Source organism: Myxine glutinosa, chromosome 1 (genome assembly GCF_964187855.1).
Source record: "Myxine glutinosa chromosome 1, kmMyxGlut1.1, whole genome shotgun sequence".
Taxonomy (NCBI): domain Eukaryota; kingdom Metazoa; phylum Chordata; class Myxini; order Myxiniformes; family Myxinidae; genus Myxine; species Myxine glutinosa.
In genome coordinates, this window is record NC_136261.1 from 133,769,806 (window position 1) to 133,795,482 (window position 25,677).

General features: G+C 40.4%; 1 protein-coding gene across 2 annotated transcripts in view; it reads left to right on the forward strand.

Annotated features, from left to right (window-relative positions):
- The window catches only part of LOC137428701 (E3 ubiquitin-protein ligase TRIM33), a 182,793-nt gene that overhangs the window by 137,906 nt on the left and 19,210 nt on the right, over positions 1 to 25,677 (forward strand). For both annotated transcript variants that reach the window (XM_068118606.2, XM_068118614.2), the window contains exons 10-15: positions 6,462 to 6,686; positions 6,827 to 7,003; positions 13,508 to 13,634; positions 13,756 to 13,819; positions 13,978 to 14,155; positions 19,336 to 20,123. In XM_068118606.2, the coding sequence (XP_067974707.2) occupies positions 6,462 to 6,686; positions 6,827 to 7,003; positions 13,508 to 13,634; positions 13,756 to 13,819; positions 13,978 to 14,155; positions 19,336 to 20,123 (1,559 nt within the window). The remainder of the gene's footprint in view (positions 1 to 6,461; positions 6,687 to 6,826; positions 7,004 to 13,507; positions 13,635 to 13,755; positions 13,820 to 13,977; positions 14,156 to 19,335; positions 20,124 to 25,677) is intronic.

Below are 25,677 nucleotides of genomic sequence, written 5' to 3' on the forward strand. Positions count from 1 at the left end.
ATAGTAAAACTAACAATTTGCTCTCTTTGGAAAATTGATGGGAAGTAATGAAATCGTAATTTATCTTAGGAGTAGATTTGATGAGTTGACTGAATCTGTACAAGCTGGATCCAAATATAATTTTTGGATATCATGTCACACGCATGTTATTTAGAAGAATATTAATTGATCTCTGTTAAGAGATGAAGATCTTGATATTAATAGTAATTCTAAAAACAACACAGGACTGTAATGTAAAATAGAAAATTTGAGTGCGTGTCGTGCAAGAGAACGGAATGAGGTTTGGGATGTCAGGCTCAGTCGGGGCAAGACTGGAAAGGGGTGGGTCTTAGAACAATGGGAGGAGCATTTTATAGATGTTAAATGTATGTTAAATGAAGGAAATGAATGCTCGTTGTTGCTTATTGATGGGATATTCAGGCAGTTGGAGTTGATGCTAATTGTATATTTTTCAATATAAAATCGGTCTGCAATCCCGTTTCATCTGACATCAATTGAATGAGACGTTTTCACAATTTATCGATCACTGACTGATTGCTGTTGGCGAAGAGCATCCCTGCCGTTGGCATTGGCCATTAACCAATGCTCGCCATCATGCATGAAAACAGAACACTGGTAAAGTGATTTGACAACTTGTTTGACAAAATAACCCACATTTGGAGATGAGAGATTAACATTGGAAGTCAAGCAGCTCAATACTGGAGTCTTGTCTGAATATGGTTCGGAATTAAAAAAAAAAAAAAAAAACACCTTTAGAGGCCATTTTTCCCCGCAAGCGGGGGTTGGCCTTTTTCGGGAACTGTGGTTGTTGTTGTTTTTCGGTCCCCTTTTTGAAGCAATGTTTTACGGCCGGATGCCCTTCCTGACGCCAACCCTTTTTGCCGCCTTTAACGACAAGCAGGGAATTACCAGTGAACTGGTACTCAAATATTGGAACTGGTTCGGAATATTGGCCGGAAAACTGTCCTCCTGTCTGAGTACTCAAAGTAAAACCCAGGAAATATGTCTAAAGTGTAGTAGAACTATGTCTGGAAGTCAGATTATTTGAATGGTAAAATTCTTTTTTCTTCATTATTACTCAGGAAGAACCACCTTTAGAAGAATGAGGGCAGATAGAATTTCCAGATTTGGCACAGAGCTTCGTATTGTGAATGTTTTGAACGAGTTGAACTTTGAGCTCACAAGAAAAATATGAAATTAAATTTAGGACCAGGACTATTACAGGACATCATGGCGATAGGCTGGTGCTCGAGCATTGGATAATCGCGTCATTGCAAGGTAGTGTTCTGGGCCCTGTGCTATTTCTGGTCTTCTTCAATGATATCTCCGACTCTCTGGAAAATCCTCTCTATCTCTTTGCTGATGACTCCACTATCTGCCGCTCCATTCCTCATCCCTCAGATCGGCAGTCCGCAGCCTCCTCACTCCTGGATAAAATCAGACTAGTCCAACAAGTGGAACATGTCTTTCAATCCTGACAAAATCTCACACTCTTACTATGTCTCTCCGAAAAGACCGACTGGAAAACCTTCCCATCTACTTTCTCAACAATCCTCTCCAAGAAGTTCTGTCGCTCAAGCTTTTGGGTCTCACTTTCTGCCATGATCTTTCTTGGGAAAACCACATTTCCAAGCTGGCCTCCAAAGCCAGTCGCCGACTGGGCATCCTCCGTCATGCGAAGTCCTTCCTTGGCACACCTGAGCTCCTCACCACATACAAGGCTTTCATCCGCAGCTCAATGGAATACTGTTCCCCCCCCCCCTGGGCTGGTGCCTCACACCTAGCTCGGCTTCACGTTGGTGAAACCAAAGCTTTCAGAATCATCGGAATCTCCTGCGATGAAGCTAACTCCGAGGGCCTTTCACTCACTCACCGCAGGCAGGTTGGTGGTCTTTCTGTCTTCTACCGACTCCTCTCCGGCCTTGCTCCCCCAGCTCTCTGTGCTCTGTCCCCCCAATATTCCTTCAGGTCGCACAAGATCTGCCTGCAACCCTCTTATGGTTAAACTGCCAGAATCTAGGCTCTCTGCTCACCTTCACTCTTTCATTCCCCTTTTCTCCCACCTCTGGAACAAACTCTCCCACTCCCTTCAATCCCACTCCTCCCTCCAGGTCTTTAAAACAGCTGTTCACCACCATCTCCAGATCTTTTCTACCCCCACTAATTCACCCCAGATACACTTTTTTTGAAATTCCAACTTCTTTCCTGGAAGTCCTTGCAGTGTTCATATGTTTTATACCTCTCCCACCTCCCCCCAAGCCCTCTCCCTCCCACCTCCCCCCAAGCCCTCTCCCTCCCACATTTCTCTCGATGTCCTTGCTCTCAAATGTAGTGTTTGTGTCCTTCACCTCACTCCCCATCTTGTCTACCACCCCCCTTATTTTTGTGTTTGATGTGTCGGTTTGACTTTTTGTGTGATTAATGTTCGCTCTTTCACGAGCCTCAATCCTGCATACAAAAAAAAAAAAAAACAAGTACACATACATTCAAAGTACACCGCCCCATGCCAAATAATTAAATATGCTGCAGCGCGGCATTGCCGGGGCGCCTCCGGCGCCCGGCAATACCGCAGTGCAGCTCATTGAGGCTGCATTGGGAGGGAGAGGTGTACACTAATTGATTGATTAATTGTATAATTAAAATCAATAAAAGATTATCACAAAATATTTTCATAATCAATTGGCTAATCGCATAACTAAACCAGTAGTGCTTCATCCGAAGATGTATCTTTTAGAAATTTAATTAAATAAGTCATTTATAAAAAATTAAATAATTAATTGATTACTCAATAAATAATTAATCGATTAATCAATAAATACTTAATAGATGAAATGATTAATCAATAAATCAAAAATATCCTTGATAGCCACATCACTTGGTCACTCATGTCCAAATATTAGCTTCCCAGCTCAAAAGGTGCCTGAGATATTGGCCAAATGAGAAAGAAAATAAATAAATGATTAATAATGAAAATAAATAAATAATAATCATAAAAAAATTAAATTAGTAATCAATTTGGTCAGAGAACACATAAACTACCACTATTTCATCAGAATCTGTAACTTAAAAAAAAAAAAATTTTTGGTCATTAATTGAATAATTAAATAATTAATCGATTAATTGATTAATTAATAAATCAAAAATATACTTTGCAGCCAAATCACCTGGTCATTGGCATGTCCAAATATCAGCTTCCTAACTCAAAAGGTGCCTGAGTTAATAATGGTCAGAAGAGAAATGAAATTTAATTAATTAAATAAGTACTTAATTAAACGCTAATAATTAAATAACTCCTCAATTTATTGATTATTCAAAAAACAAAAAATACCGTATTTGACAAAGGACTTGCTCACTACTGTGCCGAAATTTCAGCTTCCTAGCTCAAAGGATGGCTGAGATATCGCCCGGACAACCAAGAAAACAAGAAACCAGAGTGAAAACTGAGTACTCTCTTTCAGCGTGCGTCACTGCCGAGCCCCCTTTGGTGCCCGGCAATGACGATTTGCAATGCCTGGAGATGGCATAGGAAAGGAGCGGTGTACAATTGGAAACGATGTGGAGCTCTGTGCCAAATTTGGCGATTCTAGCACTCGTATTGTCGAGTTATTCTGCCGACAAAGAGACAAACCCACTCACTCGTTGATCGCAATACTCTCATGCCGAGCGGAGACAGGAAGCAGGTCGAAAGAGTAAGCATCCATAAAGTGCTCGAGGCTCCAGTTAAGAGTAAAAGGTGAATTTCACAGGTTAGGTGATCTATGTTCACATCAACAGCAGTTGTGATCAAGAAGCAGAAACAGCCAACACTAACAAGTGTTTCAAAGTCAGAAGCCAGACTGAATGAGACTGTGGAGCAAAAGGTGATCGTTTTGAAAAGATGCCAACAAAGCTACACAAATATTAATATACACCCTAGCTTGGGTGTCATCTCCTTATCCTCTGTGTGATTGTGTTGGGGAGGAGGGGAGAGGGCCAAATTTATTTTGTGCCCATGTGTATCCTAAGTACTGTGCGAAGTTTGCAGGAGATATGCCAAGCTGTTTCAATCTTGAAGTCTGAGGCAATTTGTATTAAAATAAAACCTCAATACCCAAAATAGCAAGTTATAATTGTGCTTAAGAAACGAAAACTGCAAGATGGATGAAAAGAATGAACAGAATGGAAGAAATTTGCTACCTCTCTATACTAGAAACGTGCATGCAGAGGTCACTTCTAAATAAAATAAAATAAATTGTTGTAATACGGAAATCTAAAATGACATAACAACCATAATGAAAAGAGAAACACAACTGTATGAGTCAGCAGCTCCCTTGAGTGCGTCCTTGTTTATCATTTATTATGTTATTGCTTTTGCCCTCATTCTGTAATGAAAAACTGCAATCTATTTTTTTTTTTTTTTTTTTGTATTCTGCTTGCACTAATCGATAACTACCAAATATACTTGCTTAAAATATTAAACTGCTTGTGCCATTAGTGTGAGGAATACCACGGTAAAAACGTCCCAAAAGTGAAGTGCATAATTCTCAGTGCTTGGGATTAGCCAATAGGAATTAGATTTCATTGAGGATTAGAATTCAGCATGTTAAAATTATTTTATTCTTTAATTCTGTCTACATTCTTTTCATTTGCTCATACAGTGCATTCAGAAAGTATTCAGTCAGACCCCTTCACTTTTTTCACATTTTGTTATGTTGCAGCCTTATGCTGAAATCGTTTTAATTCATTTTTTTCCCTCATCAATCTACACTCAATACCCCAAAATGACAAAGAGAAAACAGGATTTTAGAAAGTTTTGCAAATTTATTAAAAAGAAAAATCTTGAAATGTCTTATTGACATAAGTATTCAGACCCTTAACTCAGTACTTAGTTGAAGCACCTTTGGCAGCGATTACAGCCTCGAGTCTTCTTGGGTATGACGCGTCAACCTTTGCACACCTGGATTTGGGGATTTCCTACCATTATTCTCTGCAGATCCTCTCAAGCTCTGTCAGGTTGGATGGGGACCGTTGGTGGGCAGCCATTTTCAGGTCTCTCCAGAGATGTTCGATTGGGTTCAAGTCAGGGCTCTGGCTGGGCCACTCAAGGACCTTCACAGAGTTGTCCCTAAGCCACTCATGCGTTGTCTTGGCTGTGTGCTTAGGGTCATTGTCCTGTTGGAAGGTGAACCTTCGGCCCAGTTTGAGGTCTTGAGCGCTCTGTTTCAGGTTTTCATTGAGGATATCTCTGTACTTTGCTCCGTTCATTGTTCCCTCAACCCTGACCAGTCCACCAGTCCCTGCTGCTGAAAAATACCCCCACAGCATGATGCTGCCACCACCATGCTTCACCGTTGAGATGGTATTGGGCAGGTGGTGAGCGGTGCCTGGTTTCCTCCAGACATGATGCTTAGAATTGAGGCCAAACAGTTCAATCTTGGTTTCATCAGACCACAGAATCTTGTTTCTCAGTCTGAGAGTCCTTTCGGTGCTTTTTTGCAAACTCCAAGCGGGCTTTCATGTGTATTTCACTGAGGAGAGGCTTCCGTCTGGCCACTCTGCCATAAAGCCCAGATCGGTGGAGTGTTACAGTGATGGTTGTCCTTCTGGAAGTTTCTCCCATCTCCACACAGGATCTCTGGAGCTCAGCCAGTGACCATCGGGTTCTTGGTCACCTCTCTTACCAAGGCCCTTCTCCCCCGATTGCTCAGTTTGGCCGGGTGGCCAGCTCTAGGAAGAGTCCTGGTTGTTCCAAACTTCTTCCATTTAAGAATTATGGAGGCCACTGTGCTACTGGGAACCTTCAATGCAGCAGAGATTTTTTTGTAGGCTTCCCCAGATCTGTGCCTCGACACAATCCTGTCTCTGAGCTCTGCAGGCAGTTCCTTCGACCTCATGGCTTGGTTTTTGCTCTGATATGCATTGTCAGCTGTGAGACCTTGTATAGACAGGTGTGTTCCTTTCCAAATCATGTCCAATCAATTGAATTTACCACAGGTGGATTCCAATCAAGGTGTAGAAACATCTCAAAGATGATCAAGAGAAATGGGAGGCACCTGAGCTAAATTTCAAGTGTCATAGCAATGGGTCTGAATATTTATGTAAATGTGATATTTCAGTTTTTTTTTAAAAATAAATTTGCAAAACTTTCTAAAATCCTGTTTTCTCTTTGTCATTATGGGGTATTGAATGTAGATTGATGAGGGAAAAAATGAATTTAAACGATTTCAGCATAAGGCTGCAACATAACAAAATGTGAAAAAAGTGAAGGGGTCTGAATACTTTCTGAATGCACTGTATGCTGTTCATTGACCGACTGTTGCAGTAGCTCAAACTTATCATACCTTTGTGATGATGGTGTCATAAAGTATTGCTTTGATCTCTTGGAGAAATAACAAAATGTATATAATTGAATTAAACACCTCACATCCTCAACCTTTGTCCCACATTTCCCTTTCCCCCCTCTTCCCCTCAATTATATTCAGCCTCCTGGCCTCATTAGCATGCCGGGCTTTCTTACTGGGCGGGGCCATGGCCCGCCCCAAACCTCACCCCTCCTCTCCGCTTCTAGCATCCCAGCCGGTGTGCCACCAGTCACACTGTCTCTCTCGGCACAGCAGTCACGCCAGGCAACCCATAATGCAGCCAAAATGATTGGTTTGCAGCGACCCCCTGTCCACAATGTAATACACGTGCAGGTCCTTCGTCAGGTATGCAATACCAAAGCACAAGACACCTTGTCAGAATATTTCCACAGATTACGTGATGCCATTTTTTGCGATCCGTTGTCAGGTTTTCTTTTTATTTCAATTTTCCCTAAGCAGGCTGTTTTGTCCTTTGTATGCCATAGAATTCAAACCCAGCATCCCATGGAGGACCTTTTCCCATGGTTAACTTGCATGGTGGAGTGGGGCCTCCTATGCCAGGAGTGCAGCCTCCAGTCCCTCGTGCCAGGCCTGCACATCCTATACCATCAGTTTCATGTCCTGAAGGCCTACCATCCCTTCCTGACATCCCTCAGATTCAGGTTGTACCTTTTGCAATTTGCGCATTAATGTTCATACAACTACATTAAAAACCTTTTTTAATACAATACTATGACCACTTATTCCTTTTGATTGGCTCATAAATGTGCAACTAATGTTAATTTGCAACTAACATTGGTAGTCATGATCAACACATGGCTACAAGGTGCAAGAGTGGTATTCTTTTTGGCCCTGCCCCCTGGGTAAAGGGAAGAGGTCAAATCCCAAAAAATGCAATTATGAGCATATTTTTAAACATTTAAAAAATGAAACACTGTATATTCAATCAACATTGGGGGGCACATGAAATATGTAATGATATTTTGGATTTGACCCCCTGTTCATGCCCCAACAGGGTTACAGGGGTCTAAATGGGAAAAAAAAATTAACAAATAATTTAACATAGGGTCATTCCTCGTGGAACCTTTTGCCATCTTTCAACTTTGCTTTTGGTGGGAAGCGTGGGTATTTGTGATGGCACGCATCGACTTCGTTCTAGTCTTAGATTTCATTGATTTCCAACACAAGATTGTCTTCGATTTGATATCACTAGGGCATGCCCGTACTATATATATATCTAAAATTATATCCCCCCCCTCTATTTACATGAAATGGTTTGGTCCAAAGCGAACGGCTTGCGAGTACGGTGACAATCCCCCCCCTCTATTTACATGAAATGGTTTGGTCCAAAGCGAACGGCTTGCGAGTACGGTGACAATCCCCCCCCCTCTATTTACATGAAATGGTTTGGTCCAAAGCGAACGGCTTGCGGAGTTTGGTAAAGAAATCGCCATAACGTGCACAAACGCGCAGGAAAGCGAAAGAATCGCAAATTAGTTTTAATTAGTTTTAAAACATAGTTTAACGCCAACATAGCGGCAACATAGTTTGCCAACGTGAAATAAATGAATACGCTCTCAAATGTGCCGTCCGAGGCAGAGTCTGTTCGGCACGTTCGGCACACGTGATAGCTCGCTGCTCTCTGATTGGTTGAATCGTTTTTTGGACATAGCTCGGTAACTACTTCTCCGATTAATATGAAACCTTGAAAAGGCACATCCTCGGGTCCCCAGCAATATACCTGGCAAGTTTCAAGTATATCGAACCCGTGGTTGTCGAGAAACAGCGGTCACAGACATACAGACATACATACATACATACATACATACATACATACATACATACACACAGAGATTACTGGAATTATAGATAGATTACATCTCTTTAATGCTTTTCTGACCTGTCATCGTTGTTGTGTAATAGTCAATGCTGCAATTCCTCATTGGAATAAGGGAAAGTGGCATTTTTTGATGAATTTGTTTAAATTTAAAAAATTCCAAATGTGCAGCATGCAATGTTGTAAACTGTTAATGGATTTGGACAAAACTTGGTAAATTAGTTGGTTAGGTGACAAGACCAAGCTCATTCGATTTTGGTTAAGGTCCGGATACAGATCCTGCCTTGCGCTGGGCTTCAAAACGTAAACTGTTCAGTTTGGCAGAGGTATGCGCTCTACCGAGTGCCATTCTAATTGATGATGTGGATTGTGAGAGAGCTTTTTATTCAAGAGCACACGATAACAATGATATGCAAGCCAAAAGGCAAACTAAAAATGTTGCATATTCATGATTAATTTAATCAAACAATGAGCAAAAATATTTTTAAAAATCATGTAACCCAAAATGCAATCGTACTAAAATACGTAATTTGGTATCTGTCTGTCTACATTCGGTCATTACTTATATATTATCTCAACCAAACTTGAAGGGAGGAATATGGGTCACACGACAGGTGTAGCGACTTCATACTCCGCCACCCCCAACCCTGAAGGTGGTTTTCTGCTTTGGGTAAAATCCATGTTGAGGTGTATAGATAACTAATCGTGGTGTTTTTCCAAGGCAGCTTCTAATAACAAAAGTAAGAACAACAACAACAATCGTACTATAATTCACCAAATGTCCGTCCGTCTGTCTGTCTGTCTGTCCGTTTGAAGGTACCGCAAAATCGGCTGAACCGATCGCAACGATATTTTGGGTGGGTAATCCTGGGATCTCCTGGAGTAAAATAGGCTATATATTTTTTCCAATTTCAGCTTTGGTCTCCAGCATTTTCAGGTTTGGACTCCCGCATAACGTTATTTTCCCGGGTGCCGTACAAACGGCTGCACCGATCGCTGCACAGCTGCACCGATTGGACTCGGTGACCTCGGACAAAGACCTTTTATAAGGACATGGGTTGAATCCCTGCTTGAGAGGATGCCAACCCCCTCCCCGCCATCATGGTCATCTCTCCAACTCACAATCCCACGAGATATGCGGAGAGGACGACCCAAAAACCAATTATCTTCTTTTTGATTCATATATAAACATCATTAAAAGTAAATAATGACCTCGGCCAAAGTTCAAACGACATGAGTTTAATCTCTACATGAGAGAATTCCACATAGCTATTTGGGCGGTGTATACGCTAACAGATCGCTGTCTCCATCGATCTTGCCAAGGCCGTAACACCTGTCGGCTCAAAATCCTTTCAACTGTTGACTTGGTAGTTTTTACAATGAAGGAAACATTAACAATGTTGTTAAAAGTTTATTTTGTGATTAATTTGTGATTGGAGTTATGTTGTTTGGAATGAAAAAAGAGATATTGAGTTCAAGTAAATGACGACATGCCGTGATGGATTCTACTTTCTAAACGTGAACTTCGCGGATCGCCATAATATGCAGATTCGCCACGGACCCACGATCGATGTTTCTATACGTGAACGTACCCGTTTGTTTGTGAACGGGTACGTTTTTCATGGAAGTCCTTCACGAACTTGCTGTCCATGTCTGAGGTGCGACTGAGGGTGCTACAGGAATGTGGAATTTATTGGTTTCATGCTTTAGCATTCGCTGTGTCTGCATTGCCTGTTTGCTTCTGGCCTCCCACCCGTGCGTAGCACAGGTATCTCACGAGTACTGATAATACCATGATATTAATGTTATTACAAAACAATATTATGAATAACATCCCCCCTCCCCAAGGGGTTTTTCCTACTTGGACAAATGCCATGTTAACATGCATAAATAGCTTATTTGTGGCATCAGAATGATCACAATCACCTATCGAAATGAAAACCTCTACCCGAAGTGAAAAAGTATTATAAACCGCAAGCACGTATGATTACCTATTCAAACAGTTGCTATTGCTGTTTGACACGAAATTGAAAGGGAGGAAACCCCACGTACTTGAGGCATTTTTGCTTATCGCATCCCCATAGACTAACAGACCCGAACCAAGATCTACAGTAATACTGTAGATCTACAGTAATGTTCAAAAAGTATTCACGCCCCTTAACTTTTTCACATTGTTGTGTTGCAGCCTGAATTTAAAATGGATTAAATAGAGATTTTTTTTTGTCACTGATCAACACATAGTCAGTGGGAATTTTTTTTTAGAATTTCTTTTTACAACATAATTAAAAATGAAATACAGAAATATCTAATTTACAACGAGTATTCGTAGGTTTACACTACAATTACGACAACCATGTAGGTTTACAACGAGTATTCAACCCCCTGAATCAATACTTCGTATAAGTGTGTTTGGCAGCGATTACAGCTTCAGATCTTCTTGGGTTTGTCTGTATCAACTTCACACATCTGGATTTGGCGAGTTTCTCCTATTCCTCCTTGCTGATTTGCTCAAGCTCTATCAAGTTGGATGGGGAGTGTTGGTGAACAGCAATCTACAAGTCTTTCCACAGATTCTCAATGGGATTCAAGTCTGGGCTTTGACTGGGCCACTCAAGACCTTTCACGTTCTTGTTCTGAAGCCACTCCAATGTTGCTTTGGCTGTATGCTTGAGGTCATTGTCCTGTTGGAACGTAAATCTTTGTCGCAGTCTAAAGTCGTTTGTACTCTGAAGCAGGTTCTCCTCAAGGCTGAAAATCATGCCCATGGGATGATGCTGCCACCGCCATGCTTCACGGTAGGGATGGTGTTAGATGGCTGATCTGTACTCGGTTTCTGCCAGACGTAGTACTTTACATTCAGACCATTCAGGTCTCATCAGACCACAGAATCGTTTGCCTCATGCTCTCAGTCTTTCCCGTGCCTTTTTGCAAACTCCAGGCGTGCTGTCATGTGCCTTTTTCTCAAGAGTAGATTCCGTATGCCACTCTCCTATGAAGCCTAGATTTGTGAAGTGCTGCAGAGGCTGTTGTCCTTCCGGCAGGTTCTCCCGTCTCAGCCAAGGAATTCTGTCAGTGGTCAGAGTGGTCATTGGGTTTTTGGTCTCCTCCCTGATCAAGGTCCTTCTTGCCCGGTTGCTCAGTTTGGTCGGATGGCCAGCTCTAGGAAGCGTCTGGATAGTTCCATATTCTTTGCATTTCCTAATGATGAAGCTCACTGTGCTCTTGGGAACTTTCAACACTCTTAGAAATTGTTTTATACCCTTCCCCAGATCTAGGTCTCCTCAGAATTCTATCTCAGTTCTACGGACAGTTCCTTGAACATCATGGTAGTGTTTCTGCTCTGACATTCACTGTCATCTATGGAACCTTATATGCAGGTAAAGCAATCAGGTAGCTAGCTAGCTGTTTCCCTCTTATCGCCGTTGCCGTCTCCGGTGTTTGGTCGAAGTGGGTACTTGCAGCTCCGTGGTTAAACCCGTGCGCCGTAGCCGTGTAGCGTTGTGCGTGCGGTGAGCCTCTCGGCCGTCGATCCGAGCGCGGGGCATCGGCGAGACCGGACGTGGATCCGTGCGGTGAACGAGGGATGCCCCATCTAACCAACCAGATCAGCCGATCCTAGCGCTAGTGATCAATGGGGTGTGATGGGAGTCGCGGCCAATTCCACCCGCACATCCAAGATACCTGAACGTGTTTATTAATGAGTACTTGTACTGTGTTAACATTTGTATTATTGTTACGTTTGTGGGGGTAGGGGGGATGAAATACCTTAGTCGAGATAGAATTGTGTAGGTTTACAATGCTCCATATGCTGCGAAGCCATCTCTATGTATATAAGTAGGCCGTCTGTCCGGGTAAGAGCGTTTGCATGTCGCCATAAGGGGGGTGGTTTTGTGCTAATTAATTATAGGGACTGTAAAGTTAAATTCCCCTGTACGTGATTGCCTCGCTGTGGTTTTTCCTGAATGTTCTTATTACATTCGGCCAGCCAGGAAATCAAAGGCTCAGTAAAACAACGATCGCACTGTAAATTGACTCATTCGCTCACCACGCCGCCAGGGCTAACCAACACCCAGCACATTGGCCGATTGGCACGTAAACCCCACCTCATGACAAACGACATCATCCGAACATTCCCGAACAGTGACTGGACACTCCCCCCCCCCCCCCCCCCCCCCTCCCGACGAGGAGGCCACGCCCTGGCTTTCATGATTGGTGGAGGCACGATGGATGATGGGATAGCGCTCTGGTGATTGGACAGAGTGTGACGTCAGCGTGGAACATTCGAGAGCTGAAGGGGAAAAGATGCGGTCGCGCCATCTTGCTCTCTCTCTCGATCTGGGTCGCACGTGAGGGACGGTCGCTTCGCTATCTCTCAGTTGTCTTGGACGCGGTTGGCTTGGCTGCATATGGTCTTTGGTTCGTGTGCGCTCTTGGAAAAGGGCTGGTGAGAAACAGCGGTTCGGGACTACAAGGTACGGGATTGACGTTGGCGGTGGACTGGGTCCGCGTCGTGTTTTCTCTGGACGTCGAGGAGCACGACTCTGCGCCATTTGTACGTTTCCCGCGCGGTGGTTCAAGGCGACGACCAGCAAGCCTTGCCAGCCATTTGGGGACGCAAAGCTGAGTGCCCGCCGATTACCAAAACATTATTTATTTTCTTTCATTATCTTTTCCCCTTGTTTGTATACGAGTCTGATGGAGATGTTTGAATTAGGAAATCGTTTTTACTTCACATTCATTTTATTTGGGTTACAATTACTTTTAATGAATTCATTATTTGTGAATTTTACTTTTTTCGTCCTGGTTCGTTTCTTTGTTTGTGGGTTCGGATTACCCCTGTGTGTGTTCCCGATCAGGTAAGACTTCAAACCTTCCCGCGCGTGTCACTACCGCCAAGTTTGGTATACGCCTTGGAGTTAAAGCTGCTTTTGGTCATCGTCCTTTTGGGGTCTTAACCCCCATGGCATTATTATTGGCCATCAATCTTGTGGTGATTGTATGCAATTGATTGTTTTTTTAGTGACTGAGAGGTATGCAATATGGGATTTTGTGTGTGTGTGTGTGTGTGTGTGTGTGTGTGTGTGTGTGTGTGTGTGTGTGTGTGTGTGTGTGTGTGTGTGTGTTTGTTTGTTTGTTTGTTTGTTTGTTTGTTTTATTATTATCTATTATTATTATAATAGCATATTAAATTTTTCAGTTTGAGAACATATTTGGCCATCCCCATTAACCAACATTAGACTACTGTCTGCTTTTTCCAGTACCCCTCTTTTCACTGTCAGGATCTATGCTCGACTTTATTAATGGAGTTTTTTTTTTTCTACTTTCCTAGTTTGACAACATGCTGAAAGTTGAGAGTTACAACAATGGCACAATTGCTCGCCATGGCCTTTCATCCCCTTCCATGCACTTTGCAATGCCACCGGTCTCCAATCCATCTGTAGCATTCTCTTCACCGGGTATGTCCACATTTGCTGCCTCAGCTCCACAATTGGCTGTCCTTGTGTCATGCTCAATTTTGATTCTTTATGCCTTATCCGTTTTGACTCTTCTCATAATGTCCAAATTTCTTTATAACAGTGCCTGCTACATCAACTCACCAGCAGCCTCCTGTGAGGAGATCAAGTGCAGGTACCCCCAACAGGTATCCTTATGGTTGTCTCAACTGTCGTAACCTTTTTTTTCAACACTGGATGCATAATTTTGAACAAATAATGACTGAACTCTCAAATATTTATTTTTCATGTTTTGAGTATGATTATCTGTTTTTAATTCCCACCTATTGTTTGCTTTTGTGTTCAGTTCACCCTCTCCAAAGGTGGCTACGGTGCGTCTGGATTCTGTAAAAGTCAAGGTGGAGGCAGGAGTTGGGAATGGAGAAGGAGATGGTGCCCCATGCAACTTCTCCAATGTGGCTGTGAAACTGGAGGGATCTGGGAGTAACAGCCGTGGGCCAGGTGGCCGAGGCACTTGCTGCTTGGTGAGCTCTTAACAAATAAGGAAACTTTTATAACTTCGTCTTATTTAAGCTTATTGACCATTTGTCTTCCTGTTCTTAAAATCTACTCTTTTTGGAGAAGGTGCTGACATTTTTTTTTGTGTTCCACTTTAAATATTTTGGTTTGTGGCTGTGTTGGTGGTCGCCTTTAAATTTTTTTTTTTTTTTTTTTTACAGGTGCTAAGGCTTGTGGAAGAGCTGCACCACAAATCGTGCACACATTTACACAGATACATGAGATGCCACCAGACATTACTTTCACGCAAACACAGCTGCTGAGGTTAAAGTGACATCACTTCCCAAAGCCCACTCTGGGTATTAGTGAAGTGATATCACTTCCCAAATCCCACTCTGGGTATTAGTGAAGTGACATCACTTCCCAAAGCCCACTCTGGGTATTAGTGAAGGTACATCACTTCCCAAAGCCCACTCTGGGTATTAGTGAAGTGACATCACTTCCCAAAGTCCACTGGGTATTAGTGAAGTGACATCACTTCCCAAAGCCCACTCTGGGTATTAGTGATGTCATCTTTATGACATTGCTCTTCTCTCTGCTCCCAGTGGGGCAATCAAGGAGAATTTCCTCCTCCCTATGAATGCTAACCAATGGGGTTCTTTGATTGCAAACCTCGATTGTTTTATCCACTAGTACACCCGCTCACTATGGGAGCGGCATGAAGGGTCATTCCTCTTTGGGGTATATAGATTACAGTCGATCTATGGTCGGGTCTCAAGAACATTGGGTGTGTGTTCATTTACCAAGTTTCTTGTGGAGAGATCGCCAAGTGGTTTAAGCATTCGAGCAAGCACTCCATTCAAAACCGTTAAGGAACGGTTGGCTTGCAAGCGCTAGCTAGCTGCTTGGTAAATGAGCACAACCCGGGCTTCCTCCCTTTAAGTTTTGTATTAAACAGCAGGAGGGAGTTTCAAAAGTCCGCTACGAAAAACGCCATGGTAGCGGCAGAAAGGGCCATGTTATTAACCCAACATTTGTGGGGTATATGGAGTACCGTAGATTTTTGCTCAGTTCTGTAAGTAAACCTTCCTTCACGGATGTTGGGATTCCTCCAAATTTCTTCATTTAGTGTTATAAAGAGCATTAGTGACTGTTTAAAAAGCTAATCATACATGTTTATGGTTTATAATAATTTTACTTCCTGAAGCAGCTATTGCTCCCATGGAAACACCATTATAATTAGATGCTATTTATACGCATTATCACTGCAGGAAAAACGCTTTGGGGAAGTGTGACATTATTAGTATTAATATTGTTGTAATAACATTAATAATATGCGATTATCATTAATTTTGTTATTAAAAGCGTCTTTGGAAAAACGGCACGATAAATCTTCTTCTTTGCAAAAACGCCACGATAAAGCTAATTTTACATTGATAGACACCTCAACATGCAACCCCATTGACGGAAATGGCAGGGAAAACCCGCTCGGGGGAGAAAATGCTGTTTACTTTGCATTTAAACATGGATAGCCTGATGGCAAAGTATTGCAATTGACAATGGTCTTTTTCTTTCTTCTTCTCTATTTTTATTTTTTTTGGAATTCACTTTTGTATCTGCCATCACTGTTGATTGAAGGTTTACTTAGTTTAAGGTCAGGATTATTTATTGTCCATGGTATAAAACACAGACATTTGGCATCCACCCCAATTCAATGAAACAAAACATTCAAAAATTGAAATGAACAATGAAACAATCAGGAGTATCAAAGTAGCCAATTATAAGCACAAGCCTAATTTGTACATTACAATGACAAACCAAAAGTAGACAAAAAAACCAGTAAAAGACAAAAGCATAAAATTAACCAAAGACAATTAAATTATTAACCAAATCAAGATATCTCTACTCTCAAGACTGAACTCTCAAACCTGTCTCCTTCCTCCAAATTCTGTTGGCATCTGGTCAAATCTGCTTCTGGTGTTTGTTCCCCTTCCATCCCCTCCCTTCCCTCAAACGGCTACACAGCTGACACTGCACGTGAAAAAGCCGAATGCCTCAACTCTGTGTTTGCCTCAAAATCGTGTGTCCCGAATCCATCTTTCTCTGTAACCAACCTTACAAAGTCGAACCCAGTTGCTCCTGGACTCGGTGTCTTTCTCTCCTGACAATGTGGAGAAGTTTTTGTCAAACCTCGACTCTGATTCTTCAACTGGACCAGACGGCATCAGCCCACGGGTCCTAAAATCCTGCTCTGCCGCTCTATATCACCCTCTCTGTTCTCGTCACCCTCTCTTTTGCTCAAGGTCATCTGCCATCTCCTTGGAAATCAGCCAACATTACCGCTTTACATAAAAAATGTGCAAAAACAGATCCTTGCAACTACAGACCAATCGGCCTGCTCCCAATAATCAGCAAGGTCATGGAATCGATCATCGCTTCTGACATCAAATCCTTCCTCTTCATCCAATGGCTTGATCTCTGATCATCAATTTGGATTCAGACCAGGTCATTCTACTCTGGACATGCTGCTTCTGCTGTCTCGACAATGGATGGAGGTCCTCAATGCCAAACAGGAAATCAGAGCGGTCTCCCTTGACGTATCACGTGCCTTCGATACGGTATGGCACCCTGCTCTGCTCACCAAACTCTCCTCCTAAGGTATCCATGGAAATCTCCACGCATGGCTTGCGGACTTCCTCTCTGGTCGTAGTCAACGTGTGGCCCTGAATGGATTTCTCTCATCTTCCCTTGCTGTTCAGGCTGGAGTTCCCCAAGGCAGTGTTCTGGGCCCTGTGCTTTTTCTGGTCTTCATCAATGATCTCTCTGACTCTCTGGAAAATCCTCTCCATCTCTTTGCTAATGACGCCACTTTCTGCCGCTCCATACCTCATCCCTCAGATCGGCAGTCTGCAGCCTCCTCACTCTCTGCAGACCTGGACAAAATCACAGACTGGTCAAACAAGTGGAACATGTCTTTCAATCCTGACAAATCTCACACCCTTACTATGTCTCTCCGAAAAGACCGTCTGTACAACCCTCCCATCTACTTTCTCAACAATCCTCTCCAAGAAGTTCTGTCACTCAAGCTCTTGGGTCTCACAATCTGCCATGATCTTTGCTGGGAAAAACATTTCCAAGCTGGCTCCCAATGCCAGTCGCCGACTGGGCATCCTCCGTCGTGCGAAGTCCTTTCTGGGCACACCTGAGCTCCTCACCACATACAAGGCTTTCATCCGCAGCTCAATGGAATACTGCTCCCCCTTCTGGGCTGGTGCTCCTGCCTCACACCTAGCTCGGCTTCACGCTGTTGAAACCAAAGCTTTCAGAATCATTGGAATCTCACACGATGAAGCTAACTCTGAGGGCCTTTCACTCACTCACCGCAGGCAGGTTGGTGGTCTTTCTGTCTTCTGCCGACTCCTCCCTGGCCTAGCCCCCCCCCCCCCCAGCCCTTTCTGTGTCTGTCCCCCAAATACTCCTATAGATCGCACAAGATCTGCCAGCAACCCTCTTCTGGTGAAACTGCCAAAATCAAGTCTCTCTGCTCACCATCACGCTTTCATTCCACTTTTCTCCCGCCTCTGGAACAAACTCCCTCACACTCTTCAATCCCACTCCTCCCTCCAACAGCTGTTCACCACCATCTCCTATCTTCCCCCATCCAAAACCTTGATCTTTTCTACCCCCGTTAATTCACCCCAGATCCACTTCTCTGAAATGACGACTTATTTGCTGGAAGTCCTAGCTGTGTCCATGTTTTTTTTTTTTTGTTTTTTTTTAGTACACTCCATTTTTACCTCCCTCACCCCCCACCTTCCTTCCTTCACCTCCTCCCCCCAAGCTTTCTCCCTCCCACAGATCTCCCGATGTCCCTGCTCTCAAATGTTGTACTTGTGTGCTTCCCCCTCTCCCCATCTGGTCTCCCGCTCCCTTTATTGTCTTATGCGTCCGTTTTTTTTTTTGTCATTAATGTTAGCTGTTGCACGAGCCTCGATGTTGTATACCAAAAAAATAAATAAAACTGCTCACCCTATCGATGCAAAATTTTACAAATATCATCTAAGCACTGTTGCATATAGTTTGAAAATGATGATGTCATAGGTCACGTGGTTTGGCAGCCATCTTTGATAGAAAAATGAACCTTATCCGATCAACACGAAACTTCACAAACGTGATCCCCTACCCATACATATGCAGAGTGATGGCATCTACCCGTTGTGGGACTATGCGGAGGCATATTGGCGACACAGTCGCATTGTTCTAGTTTTTCCATGGAACTGTTTTGCATATATCGAAGTGCAATGTTTTATGTTTTTTTTCCAAGATAGAGCCTGGTGGTGGGCTAGCGGCTAGGGTGCGAGCTTAGGATCCAAGGATCCTGGGTTCGAATCCCGGTCGATCGCTGAATTAACGCCAGGGGGGTTGACTCAGCCTGTCATCCTTCCGAGATCGGCAAATTGAGTACCAGTTCACTGGTAATTCCCCTGTGTGTCGTAAAAAGGCGACAAACAGGGTTGGCGTCAGGAAGGGCATCCGGCCGTAAAACATTGCTTCAAAAAGGGGACCAAAAAACAACAACAACCACGGTCCCCGAAAAAGGCCAACCCCCGCTTTGCGGGGAAAAATGGCCTCTAAACGGTGGTTTTGGTTATAGAGCCTATACGACGTGACCTATGACGTCATAATTATCAATAAAAACAATTCTTCAGGAGGAGGCGCATGTCTGCACATCAATGGTGCAGTTTTTGTGTCCGTCCAAAAGGATTCCTGGGAGATTTTGCCCTCCTTGCGGGGATAGCCATCATCACAATTTGGCGTTTGCAGTTTTGCAACGTGTGCCCATGTGCCCACACACAAACGTTCCTCTTTTTTTTCTTCTTTTTTTTCCTTTTTTGTGTCACAAACCTTCCTGGGATTTTCCTGAATCCACTTTTATTGGTTTTAATTGAAATGCGTTAATCTGTTCTCAAGTTATAGCATGACAAGCAGACAGGACAGACAAGGACAGAGCCTTTTATAATATAAATTTTGTGATTATTTTCAATAATGTTTTTGGAGATGCAAATTATCTTCTTCTAAAAGTATTGCATCAATGGTACGAATATTTCATTCCACATGTCACACTTTTAAGGTTTTGTTTTTAGGATCAAGTTTGTGGTCCTTTTCTTCACCTTTTATGGTAACCTCCACCTTTTCTTCTTTTCAGATGAACAGCCCAGAAAATGTCCTCACACCCCCACCATCGAACCCCAGCTCAGAGGCAATGCCCTTGGCAATGCGAGTTAAAGAGGAGCGTTGGGAAGACTGTGGGCAAAACCTCCCTGGTTCCTGCTCAGGTCACAACCAAATTGGTGGTCCATCCCCTCTTCGTGCATCATCCACTCACCGCAGCGACACACCCTCTCACCATACAGCCTCCACGTCTAGTCTCCATGATGATGACTCGGGTGTTCATGGTGACGTGTCCTCTACACCAAGCCTTCATGGTGACGGGCCCTCTGTTGCTGGTGTTGACTCTCTGTCGGAGATGGCTTTCAATAGTGATGACCCATCCACCCTTCCAATTGATTCCCCCATAACATCAGTGCAGAACAATAATGAGAGCATTTGTCCTGACATATCTTCAGTGCTTGATGTCCAAGGCACCGAAACGAGCAATCTAAATAACTCCTCATCTTTAGGAGAGGGTCTTCATCAGAATGGGCCTCAAGAACTCTCTCTTGCATCTCCCAGTGTTTCAGCAGAGGGACCCACTCACTTTGAAGGCCCATGCTCTGAACAGCATGATGATGCCCCCTCAAGCACATGCAATGGTGAGGAAGAAGGAAATCAAACGATCACATCAACGTCTCTAAAAGATCAAAGCAAGGATTGTGTGGAAGTTTGTGTTTTATGTGCAGTATGTGGGATAGCTGGAGAGATGCACACCTGCTCACTTTGCTGTCGACACTTCCATGCCAATTGCCACTTGCCACTGTTGCGAGAGCCTGGATGGTAAGATTTTCATCAATTTGTCTTTACCCTGCCTTGCAGATTTTTATCTCTCTGAATTGTTGAGAAACTCTGCTTCTGCTCTATTTGCAGAAATTTATTTGGGCCTTCGTTTTTCTTCCTTTCAATAATTCTCCTTTCTAGATTTTTTAGAGGGAAAGTCAGTGTGGTAACTCTTCTTTTTTTGTTTTTCTTTTCTGCTTCAAATCTTTTTTTTTCTTTTTCTTTTTTTTACATTGACAATGACAAAATTAACATTGACAATGTTAATTGAGTACAAAGAAAAATAAATTCAACCTGTGCTTTGTGGCAATACAGTTAAGGAACTCAGTTTGTCTGTAAATATTGGAAAACCTCTTTTTAAAGGCCTTAAACAGAATTGGGGGTCATGATTATCAGACTATCATTGAGGGCACAGACCAGTCAATGAAATACAGTACAAGTGCAGGTTTAGGTTTTTAATAATTACACAGATATTTGCTTATTCTGGCATTCTTCATGCTTCCTTCTCTTTGGGTTTGAATGTTAAAATTATTTGGAATTTGTAACGAAAATTATTTGTAATGAACGTTCGAATAGTGATGGTTTGCTACAACGATTAATGGTTTAATATAGGGTTATCCCCCCTTAACGAAGGTCTTCATTCGCTACATCAAAGGACCTGTTCCCCACAATACAGTGTCTGGTGACTGTGCAACTTGCTTCTGTGGCGCTTTATTTTTTTCCTGCCGATTCACTTTTCAATGGGGTGGATTCACTTTTCAATGGGGGGGATTCACTTTTCAATGGGGGGGATTCACTTTTGGCTTGTGAATAATTACCTTTTCAATGGGGTGATTAACCTTTCAGAAGACTTGTGAATAATTACCTTTTCAATGGGGTGATTTACCTTTCAGAAGGCTTGTGAATAATTACCTTTTCAATGGGGGTGATTAACTTCTCAGAAGACTTGTGAATAATTATATTTTCAATGGATTGATTAACTTTTCAGAAGACTTGTAAATAATTATATTTTCAATGGAGTGATTAACTTTTCAGAAGACTTGTAAATAATTATATTTTCAATGGAGTGATTAACTTTTCAGAAGACTTGTAAATAATTATATTTTCAATGGAGTGATTAACTTTTCAGAAGACTTGTAAATAATTATATTTTCAATGTGGTGATTAACTTTTCAGAAGACTTGTAAATAATTATATTTTCAATGTGGTGATTAACTTTTCAGAAGACTTGTAAATAATTATATTTTCAATGGAGTGATTAACTTTTCAGAAGACTTGTAAATAATTATATTTTCAATGGAGTGATTAACTTTTCAGAAGACTTGTAAATAATTATATTTTCAATGGAGTGATTAACTTTTCAGAAGACTTGTAAATAATTATATTTTCAATGGAGTGATTAACTTTTCAGAAGACTTGTAAATAATTATATTTTCAATGGAGTGATTAACTTTTCAGAAGACTTGTAAATAATTATCTATCTATAATTCCAGTAATCTCTGTGTGTATGTTTGTTTGTACGTTTGTTTGTTTGTTTGTATGTCTGTGACCGCTGTTTCTCGACAACTACCGGTCCGATATACTTGAAACTTGCCAGGTATATTGCTGGGGACCCGAGGATGTGCCTTTTCAAGGTTTCATATTAATCGGACAATTACTTACCGAGCTATGTCCAAAAAACGATTCAACCAATCAGAGAGCAGCGAGCTATCGCGTGTGCCAAACGTGGCGGACACACTCTGCCTCGGATGGCACATTTGAGAGCGTATTCATTTATTTCACGTTTGCAAACTATGTTGCCGTTAAACTATGTTTTAAAACTAATAAAAACTAATTTGCGATTCATCGTAACTGCGATATACGACCTTCCGGACAGTGAGGACTGCACTTCCGGCATCCAATCACAGAACGCGTTATTGCGTAGGCGTGGCCGATGTGAGAGCGAGCTGATGCTGAGCCCAGCGCGTGCGCCATTACGGTACGTAATTCGATTTCTTCCGGAGAAAATAATAATTTCTCGATTTCTTATGCGCATTATTTCTCCCAATTCAGTCAGAGCGAAGGGCGGAAGCGAAGAGCGTTGTTTTTTTTGTTTACGGGCGTACGGGCGGGGTAGAGCGTACGGGTAGCGTTTTTTTTTTTTTTGGCACATTTGAGAGCGTATTCATTTATTTCACGTTGGCAAACTATGTTGCCGCTATGTTGGCGTTAAACTATGTTTTAAAACTAATTAAAACTAATTTGCGATTCTTTCGCTTTCCTGCGCATTTGTGCACGCTATGGCGATTTCTTTACCAAACTCCGCTAGCCGTTAGCTTTGGACCAAACCATTTCATGTAAATAGAGGGGGGGGATTGTCACCGTACTCGCAAGCCGTTAGCTTTGGACCAAACCATTGCATGTAAATAGAGGGGGGGGGGGGGGGGGATATACTTTTAGATATATATATAGTACGGGCATGCCCTAGTATTTTCAATGGAGTGATTAACTTTTCAGAAGACTTGTAAATAATTATATTTTCAATGGAGTGATTAACTTTTCAGAAGACTTGTAAATAATTATATTTTCAATGTGGTGATTAACTTTTCAGAAGACTTGTAAATAATTATATTTTCAATGGAGCGATGAACTTTTCAGAAGGCTTGTAAATAATTATATTTTCAATGGAGCGATTAACTTTTCAGAAGGCTTGTAAATAATTATATTTTCAATGTGGTGATTAACTTTTCAGAAGGCTTGTGAATAATTATATTTTCAATGTGGTGATTAACTTTCCAGAAGGCTTGTGAATAATTATATTTTCAATGTGGTGATTAACTTTTCAGAAGGCTTGTGAATAATTATATTTTCAGTGGGGTGATTAACTTTTCAGAAGACTTGTAAATAATTATATTTTCAATGTGGTGATTAACTTTTCAGAAGACTTGTAAATAATTATATTTTCAATGGAGTGATTAACTTTTCAGAAGACTTGTAAATAATTATATTTTCAATGGAGTGATTAACTTTTCAGAAGACTTGTAAATAATTATATTTTCAATGGTGTGATTAACTTTTCAGAAGACTTGTAAATAATTATATATTCAATGTGGTGATTAACCTTTCAAAAGACTTGTAAATAATTATATTTTCAATGGAGTGATTAACTATTCAGAAGGCTTGTAAATAATTATATTTTCAATGGAGTGATTAACTTTTCAGAAGGCTTGTAAATAATTATATTTTCAATGTGGTGATTAACCTTTCAAAAGACTTGTAAATAATTATATTTTCAATGGAGTGATTAACTATTCAGAAGGCTTGTAAATAATTATATTTTCAATGGGGTGATTAACTTTTCAGAAGACTTGTAAATAATTATATTTTCAATGTGGTGATTAACCTTTCAAAAGACTTGTAAATAATTATTTTTTCAATGGAGTGATTAACTATTCAGAAGGCTTGTAAATAATTATATTTTCAATGGGGTGATTAACTTTTCAGAAGACTTGTAAATAATTATATTTTCAATGGAGTGATTAACTTTTCAGAAGGCTTGTAAATAATTATATTTTCAATGGAGTGATTAACTTTTCAGAAGACTTGTAAATAATTATAATTTCAATGGCGTGATTAACTTTTCAGAAGACTTGTAAATAATTATATTTTCAGTGGAGTGATTAACTTTTCAGAAGACTTGTAAATAATTATATTTTCAATGGAGTGATTAACTTTTCAGAAGGCTTTTAAATAATTATATTTTCAATGGAGTGATTAACTTTTCAGAAGACTTGTAAATAATTATATTTTCAATGGAGTGATTAACTTTTCAGAAGGCTTTTAAATAATTATATTTTCAATGGAGTGATTAACTTTTCAGAAGGCTTGTAAATAATTATATTTTCAATGGAGTGATTAACTTTTCAGAAGACTTGTAAATAATTATATTTTCAATGGAGTGATTAACTTTTCAGAAGGCTTTTAAATAATTATATTTTCAATGGAGTGATTAACTTTTCAGAAGACTTGTAAATAATTATATTTTCAATGGAGTGATTAACCTTTCAAAAGACTTGTAAATAATTATATTTTCAATGTGGTGATTAACTTTTCAGAAGACTTGTCAATAATTATATTTTCAATGTGGTGATTAACTTTTCAGAAGACTTGTAAATAATTATCTTTTCAATGGAGTGATTAACTTTTCAAAAGACTTTTCAATAATTACCTTTTCAATGGAGTGATTGACTTTTCAGAAGACTTGTAAATAATTATATTTTTAATGGAGTGATTAACTTTTCAGAAGACTTGTAAATAATTATATTTTCAATGGGGTGATTAACTTTTCAGAAGACTTGTAAATAATTATATTTTAAATGTGGTGATTAACCTTTCAAAAGACTTGTAAATAATTATATTTTCAATGTGGTGATTAACCTTTCAGAAGACTTGTAAATAATTATATTTTCAATGGAGTGATTAACTTTTCAGAAGGCTTTTAAATAATTATATTTTCAATGGAGTGATTAACTTTTCAGAAGACTTGTAAATAATTATATTTTCAATGGAGTGATTAACCTTTCAAAAGACTTGTAAATAATTATATTTTCAATGTGGTGATTAACTTTTCAGAAGACTTGTCAATAATTATATTTTCAATGTGGTGATTAACTTTTCAGAAGACTTGTAAATAATTATCTTTTCAATGGAGTGATTAACTTTTCAAAAGACTTTTCAATAATTACCTTTTCAATGGAGTGATTGACTTTTCAGAAGACTTGTAAATAATTATATTTTTAATGGAGTGATTAACTTTTCAGAAGACTTGTAAATAATTATATTTTCAATGGGGTGATTAACTTTTCAGAAGACTTGTAAATAATTATATTTTAAATGTGGTGATTAACCTTTCAAAAGACTTGTAAATAATTATATTTTCAATGTGGTGATTAACCTTTCAGAAGACTTGTAAATAATTATATTTTCAATGTGGTGATTAACCTTTCAGAAGACTTGTAAATAATTATATTTTTAATGGAGTGATTAACTTTTCAGAAGACTTGTAAATAATTATATTTTCAATGGGGTGATTAACTTTTCAGAAGACTTGTAAATAATTATATTTTTAATGGAGTGATTAACTTTTCAGAAGACTTGTAAATAATTATATTTTCAATGGGGTGATTAACTTTTCAGAAGACTTGTAAATAATTATATTTTCAATGTGGTGATTAACCTTTCAGAAGACTTGTAAATAATTATATTTTTAATGGAGTGATTAACTTTTCACAAGACTTTTAAATAATTACCTTTTCAATGGAGTGATTAACTTTTCAGAAGACTTGTAAATAATTATATTTTCAATGGAGTGATTAACCTTTCAGAAGACTTGTAAATAATTATCTTTTCAATGTGGTGATTAACTTTTCAGAAGACTTGTAAATAATTATATTTTCAATGGAGTGATTAACCTTTCAGAAGACTTGTAAATAATTATCTTTTCAATGGAGTGATTAACCTTTCAGAAGACTTGTAAATAATTATATTTTCAATGGAGTGATTAACTTTTCAGAAG